Source organism: Apis florea, unplaced genomic scaffold, assembly GCF_048593485.1.
Source record: "Apis florea isolate Af1SG1 unplaced genomic scaffold, ASM4859348v1 contig_2272_pilon, whole genome shotgun sequence".
In the NCBI taxonomy this organism is placed as follows: Eukaryota; Metazoa; Arthropoda; class Insecta; order Hymenoptera; family Apidae; genus Apis; species Apis florea.
Window position 1 is genome coordinate 4901222 of NW_028256549.1, and position 7313 is coordinate 4908534.

The 7313-nt window shown below is 21.8% G+C and overlaps 2 protein-coding genes across 2 annotated transcripts; both read right to left on the reverse strand.

Annotated features, from left to right (window-relative positions):
- Nucleotides 1-52: 52 nt before the first annotated feature.
- On the reverse strand, nt 53-1367 carry LOC100868343 (oxysterol-binding protein-related protein 11). Its single transcript, XM_003695979.4, has 2 exons — nt 984-1367; nt 53-911 (listed from the first exon to the last, which is right to left on the reverse strand). The coding sequence occupies exons 1-2, from the start codon at nt 1213-1215 to the stop codon at nt 559-561; spliced, it is 585 nt and encodes a 194-aa protein (XP_003696027.1). The 5' UTR covers nt 1216-1367; the 3' UTR covers nt 53-558.
- Nucleotides 1368-1792: 425 nt separating this feature from the next.
- vret (vreteno) lies at nt 1793-7258 on the reverse strand. Its single transcript, XM_003695793.4, has 15 exons — nt 7016-7258; nt 6617-6665; nt 6083-6360; nt 5817-6002; nt 5587-5719; nt 5349-5515; nt 4030-5247; nt 3741-3954; nt 3496-3675; nt 3245-3359; nt 2985-3172; nt 2681-2912; nt 2447-2613; nt 2141-2381; nt 1793-2066 (listed from the first exon to the last, which is right to left on the reverse strand). The coding sequence occupies exons 1-15, from the start codon at nt 7066-7068 to the stop codon at nt 1879-1881; spliced, it is 3609 nt and encodes a 1202-aa protein (XP_003695841.2). The 5' UTR covers nt 7069-7258; the 3' UTR covers nt 1793-1878.
- Nucleotides 7259-7313: the final 55 nt, after the last annotated feature.

Below are 7313 nucleotides of genomic sequence, written 5' to 3' on the forward strand. Positions count from 1 at the left end.
CTTTTTCTTTTATCTCGTCAACGTTAATATAAATTTGAATTGAAAAAATATCTTAAACTTCATAAACATTATCTTTATTGAAGCATTTATGTTTAATAATAAATGCTTTAATAGTAATAATTATATTATACATATATATTTATATTTTTATTAATATGTTAATAATCACAAATATTTATCCGAATCTAGCCTCATTTTCAATTTATATTTATGTGTATATATATATATATATATATATATATATATATATATATATATTGCAATTCCTTTTTATTTAAAGATTTGAAACAATCTTTAACATAAAAAGATCTTATATTTAAAAGTCTTATAAACATAGTAATCTTTTTTTATTTTTAATTATTAATTAATATTTAATATTTAATAAGAAGGCAAATTGTTTTTTAGCACTGATTGGAAGATCATATAGCTGGATTGTCAGTAACAAATTTAAAATATATCCTATAAAAATTAATTAAAATGCATTAAATACATTTTAATAATGAAAGATAAAAAAATTTTTGTCTGTCTTTGATCAATGGTATTAAAACTTCTAATAAATTATTGGTATAAGATATTGAGACATTGATTTAATGTGTGTAAAGTAGTATGTGCAGTTGCTTTAAGAACTAATAAATCAGGATCTAAGTTTAAACTTGAGTTCTCAATAGTTTGTGCTAATGCAAGATTATGTTTTTCTACTTTGCGTAATTGTTCTTGACAATTAGCAAATGCATCTAAAACTTCTAGTTTAGCAACTGGATTTCTATTGGAATTGGTAGAATGTTCTCTTGGAGGTAAAGGAGGATGACTACTAGCTATTGCTCTAGTATACATTTCTGTAACAGCTCGCAGTTTGTCAACCCATTCTTGACGAGCTCGTGCATCTGTTGCTCTTAATTTTATCATATCACCTATATTAAAATATAAATGCTATATCATTTGAATTTGTAACCTAATAATATTACTTGATATATTTCAAATACCTGTAGCAGAATTGACAGTGAAGGTATTAGAATCTTCATCACTTGGTGCAATCACTGCACCAGCTAAATATATTGAACATCGTGGTCGTTGATTTTTTTCAGATTCACTAAGAAAATAATGTAATTCACCAGTTTCTGGTCTAAGTATAAACCAACGATATTGCCATCCTTTCATGGCATTAGTATATTTATGTAATAAACCTTCATATGGATGTCTTATTTGAACATTCATTATTTATTATTTCTATTGTATGGAAGCCTCGTATTATTTAAATCAGAGTTGCTTATAGCGATCTGTCATCTGAATAGATACATCAAGGAAGGTTAGTCAAATGATTGTAAGAGAGGTTAGAAATGTTAATGTTCAAAAAATCGATATAATAATAATAATTTAAATAGACCATTAAACTCATTAGAAATGACAATTAAAATAATAATATACAATTTTTATTAAAAAAAAATAATGATTAATAATAAATTTAATTTTACTAATATTAATTATTATAATTAATTAAGAAAAAAAATTTTTATTTTATATTTATTATAAATTGTATACAAAATATAAAATATATTTTTTAACATCTTTCAAGTCGCAAAAATCATTTTTTGAAGAAATTCTCTCATTGACAATAGTCTATTGAAATAAAATAAAAGATAACAAAATATAAAATAATATTCAAAAAAATCTTTCAATCTTATACAGCAATTAAATAACAAGCTATAATTACTGATTAATAAATTTTTGGAATATTAAATGAAACTTAGTTTAGTAATAATAAAATGTAGAACAGCATATAAAGATATAAAAATATTTTTACAAAAATATTTAATAAACTATTATATTTAAAAATATTTTAATAATTTTAATTTTAAACATTTTAGAGCTAATCTTTTTTTAAGCTGATATCAAATTCTCTTCAATTAATTTATCTCGAATAAATGGTAATTCCACATTGTATATTCCAGATTCCAAATCATGATCAATAATTTTTATTTTAATACAATTATCAGGAACAACTAATTCTTTGATTCTTTCTTCTATTTCGGTAGAATATTGTCCATTGTCATTAATAGCTGCAACATCTATAAAATCATATTACAATTTATAATGCCCATATTGATTCAAATATATTATAATAAAATAATATATTACTTACTAATAATATTACAAATATTTGCAAGTGCATGAGGACTCATAAAATCCTTTGGCATAAGTCGTATATCTTTATGATCAATAAATTCAGTATTTCCAAAATCAACAAAAAATACAGCACTTGTTGTAGGAGTATAGCTACGACTTATACATATGGCACGATACCATCCACCATCATAAAAAGCAAGACAAAGTTCAGTATCACGAGGAATATAGTAATCATTTGCTTCACAATATTCAGTCATCTTTAAAAATATTAAATAACAAAAATATGTTATACGTTCGTAATAAAATCTTATTGAAAAGTTACCTTTTTTGGCATTATATCAAAAACATGAGTCATTAGATCATAATCTAAAGGACACATTGCATATTTATAACTGTCATCAATAGGATATAATACAAGTGCTTCAACAGTATCACCAATATTTCCCAAGTCAATAGTACTTAAATCACCCGCCATATAACATGTTTTGTCTATAAAAAAAAAATCAATATTATTAATATTGTTATTTGATGAAAACATTTAATTTTTAATAATTACCTTCTTCAATTTTTTTTAATGTAGGTACAAGTAATTCACTTATTACTTTATTAACATTTTCTCCATTATGAAGTTTAAGATATACACCATCTTTGGAAGGTATACCATCAAATGTACATAATAAAGGAACTTCAGTTCCTGTTAAATAATTTAGATAATCACTTACTTCTTTTGTCATAGGAATATCTATAGGAACATCTTTTAAGACAATCTTTGTTGTACAAGATCGAAGCTTTAAAAATATTAGATATTAGAATTCTTTATTATATTCTATCATAATTATAACTATAATATAATGACATACCTGTTTTAAATTGTCAGATAAAATTTTAAGTTTTTTTATATTGGTAACTTCTGTATTACCAAAATCAATATATGAAATTACAATTTCATTGTCCTGTACTTTAGTAACAATTGCACGATAATAATTTTCATCGGCAAATTTAGCAATTACCATTTCTCCTACAACTGGCGGTTTTTTAAAAAATGGAGCTATTATAAAAAAAAAAAATAATTTTATATTAAATATTTACTTTCTATCATATTATTCAGTATCATACATACATGTTTGAGCGCATTTTGCAATATTTTGCATAACATAATTATAATGTTCTAATTCTGCAGTATCTAAAGAACGAGCATATAAAACATTGTGACTTCGATAAGAAGTAAGGCATACCTAAAAAATTCATCTTTTATAAAGAACTATTTTCCTATTATCCATAAAAATCTTCTGTATTTAAGTTAAAAATAGATATTAAATATAACTAATAATAACTATTTTTTTATTAAAATTAAAACTAAAAATTATATACCTCAGATCCACTCTTCAATTCAGCATATTGTAATCCTTTTTGTTCAGGCATTGGTATCCAAGGTTTTACAATAGCTTTTAATTTATCTTGACTTTTCGAAATATTCGAAATTTCTATTTCAATTTCATGTTGTTCATTAATGTTTTGTGCTATCACTTTAAATTCATAATGATCACCTTCCTATAAATTATAATTATAATTAGAAATAAATATTATATATATATTACATAATAAATATTTTAGACCTTAAATTTATGTTTAGTATCAATTATTTCACATATTGCACCAAATGCATAAATATTTGAAAAAGTTTTATCACATGTTACAGTTTTATTAATTGGCATTATTCTAGCTTCATCTATTATAACCATTTTTAAAGGTGGTATAAGAGATAAAATATAACCTCTAAGCCAATCACCATCAAATCTTTGACCACATATTAAATCTCCCACATTTGGTCTAGAAAAATTAAAAATTTTATAAATCTTATAAATAAAAAAATCTCTAATAGCATAATATACTATTAATATATACTTATGATTTGAATATTCTGCTTTTGCACACATTATAGGTAATTCTGTTAATAATTTTTCATAATCAGGTATTGCATTATTAGGCAGTAATGTAATACTATAAGTATCATTTTTTATTTCTGCATGAATTTCTAGAATACCATTTTCTCCAACAGATACTGCATTTACTATACTTTTTACTTTGTTCAAAGAACTTGATAGTTTATTATCAGTTACTATTTTTGAAGAAACCACATTTTTATCAATTTTTACATTGGTTGAAATGTCCATTTTTGGATTGCTGTTTTTTTTAATTATTTCTAAACTTGAAATATCGTTTTCATTTTGAACTTCGACATTAATAATTTTATTAGCATCAATAGATATCATTTTCACACTTATTACATCCTCAAATTTGAGATTTTTATATTTTTCATATGCTTTTTGTGATAATCGAATTTTAGTACAAAATTTTGGAATGTTCCTATATTTATCAATTTTACGAAAATCATTTGTTTGAGCAATTTCTTCATTACCATAATCTATATAATGTACTTTTACGGGATTTAAACATGTAACTACAGCTCTATGCCATACACCTTCATATTCTATAGCACAAATATTTCCGATTACTGGTTCTACTTTTTGTGCATTTTGTGCTTCTTTTTGTAATTCAGTCATTAATTGAGAAATAGAATTCTGATCTTCTACTTTTTGGACCCAATATTCACAAGCTTCCTTCATTATTATTGTTACATCAGTAAATTTTGTTTTGGATAGAAATGTATTGTTATAAAAAGATATTTCATTTTCCATCATTGTTACATCGTTTTCATTAAATTTTTGCCATTTTCTAACATTTTCTTGACTATCTATTTCTTCTATGTTTTTAATATTATTGTTAAAAATTTCATTAATTGATTGTTTACATAAAAAAGAATTATTTTCTTCAATGATTATTTCATTTTTCTTATATGTCTTTTGTTGATTAATAGTTTTTGTATTTAAATGTTTTGAATCATTATTACTTTCATTATTGTTATTAATTGTACCAGATATATTACTCATATCTTTATTTTCTGAAACAGTATTAGAAATTTCATTCGAATTTGTTATTGTCTTTATTAATTTTTTTGGTCGTCGTAGAGGTATTTGAATATGAGAAATATTTCTAGTAGATATTTGTTCTTCATTATTTGATTGAAAAGTAGACATAGAATGTATAGATGTTACTAAAGCTCTAAAAATAAAGTATGAAAAATATAAAATTTTAAAAAGCAAAAAAAATAAAAAATTTTTATATTTTTTAGTTATTATATGATATTATGAAAAAATACATACGGTATAGCTTGACATTCTATTTTATGTTGTGACCAATCAGCTACTTGACAATTTCTACTACAATAAAATGTGTGGCATTTTTCACAAGTATATTTTGTCTTTTTCAAACATATTTTACATGTTCCAATTGCATTTTGTAACATATCTTTTCCATATTCATATAAACCCTATTAAATATATATTATTAAATTGTTATTAAAAAGTATTTTATTTTATTTTTTTAATATTATTCACTTACAGAGTTACGTTTTTCATATACTTTGTTAATATGATTATGAATTTCAGGATTAGACTCTGGAATTTCATATAATGTATAGCCTCGACCAAGTGAAACATGTCTCTTACCATCTGGAGTAATGGTTAATTGTCCTCTAAAATGTTTTTAATAAAAATTTGTATTTGTATATTTTATATGTAATTTAAATTTATTATTAAATTTGTATATATATATTTTTTATTGAATAATACCTTGTCCATAATGTATTTGTATTTGTATAAGGTTCTGCATTTTCATATGGATTATATGTATATGGTTCAGAAGGATATGGATACAATAAATCATTATCTGGTGTATAACTGTACTTTGGTAATCCTGGATTTGGTTGAACTTTTTTAAATATATCTAAGGGTTTGCCTCGTCCTCTTGTTTGTATCCTATATATATTCATAAATATTCATCTCTTATATTATTGAACATATGTATATAATATGAATATATATAAATATTCACTTACAATTCCTTATCTATTAATGTAATAGGTATTGAACTAACATTTTCACTTTCTTCTTCAATGTTTTTAGAAGTAGATGTTTTTATAGATTGAATTCCATTAAAATCTTTTTCTTTGGCAAATGATACTTTTAAATGTAATGGTGGTATATTATGTAAATCTTTTATAGCATTTTCTGCTTCTCGATATGTATTATAACTAATATAAGCCCAATTAGTATTTGGACGATAAAAATATTCTTTGATTTGTCCATAGTGATTGAAAATTTGTAATAATCCATGCTAAAAAATCATAAATATAAGATATAACCTTCTATATTTATTATTTTTAAATACAATGTTAAAAGATGTTAAATATTATTATATAATTATTTATTACATATTTTATATTAAAAAAATAAAATACATTAATAAATAAAAAACAATTGTTAATGATTTAAATAATTTATAAATAATCAAATATATTAATAATATGATAAAAATAATATAATTTAAAAAATAATTAAATACAAAAAATTAATTAAACACATATACATACCTTATTTAATTCTGTAGGTAAATTATTTACATATAATGTAAATTCCCCACTAAAAATAAAATTTCAACATTTTTATAAAAAAAATATATAAATATATTTATTCATTTTTTCATTTATTTTAATATTTATTTATATTAAAATACATGAATATATTTTATAAATTTATAAAATCAATAAATATTTACATAAATATAAATATATATATAAAATATTAAAAGCTATTTAATTTTTAATAATATACAATTGTTTTAAAAAGTATACACGTGATGTGCAATTGTCATATTAGAAAAAATATATCATAAAATAACAAAATATAATAGAATATTTAAGTAAATATCTAGAAATTGATTTTAAATAATTTTTGTATTTAAACAAAATTGAAAAACATTTTGATCTTACTCATTAAATGATTTATCCTCTGTCAATTTATCAGATTCATAAAACGGCATCATTTTATTATTAATACTGTTTGATCAATTATGAAAATTTATAAAAATTTATACGTATATATATATATATATATATCAATTTTATAAATTGAATGAAAAATAGTCAAATATTAAATTTAGAAAAGATAAATACAGCACATAAAAAAAATTTGCCACGACAAGATTTTAAACTGACTATGCTTTCGGCATATACATTAGCATATATATTATACTTTATTGATTAGAATATAACCGATAATTTAAATAAA

Excerpts from the sequence above, each read along its gene's own strand:
- LOC100868343 (XM_003695979.4), bottom strand. The coding sequence starts at position 1,215 with ATGAATGTTCAAATAAGACATCCATATGAAGGTTTATTACATAAATAT. Across the intron at positions 912-983 it reads CACTGTCAATTCTGCTACAG|GTGATATGATAAAATTAAGA; the intron begins GTATTTGAAATA and ends ATTTTAATATAG.
- vret (XM_003695793.4), bottom strand. The coding sequence starts at position 7,068 with ATGATGCCGTTTTATGAATCTGATAAATTGACAGAGGATAAATCATTT. Across the intron at positions 5,516-5,586 it reads TATATGAAAAACGTAACTCT|GGTTTATATGAATATGGAAA; the intron begins GTAAGTGAATAA and ends TATATTTAATAG. Across the intron at positions 5,248-5,348 it reads ATAGAATGTCAAGCTATACC|AGCTTTAGTAACATCTATAC; the intron begins GTATGTATTTTT and ends CTTTATTTTTAG.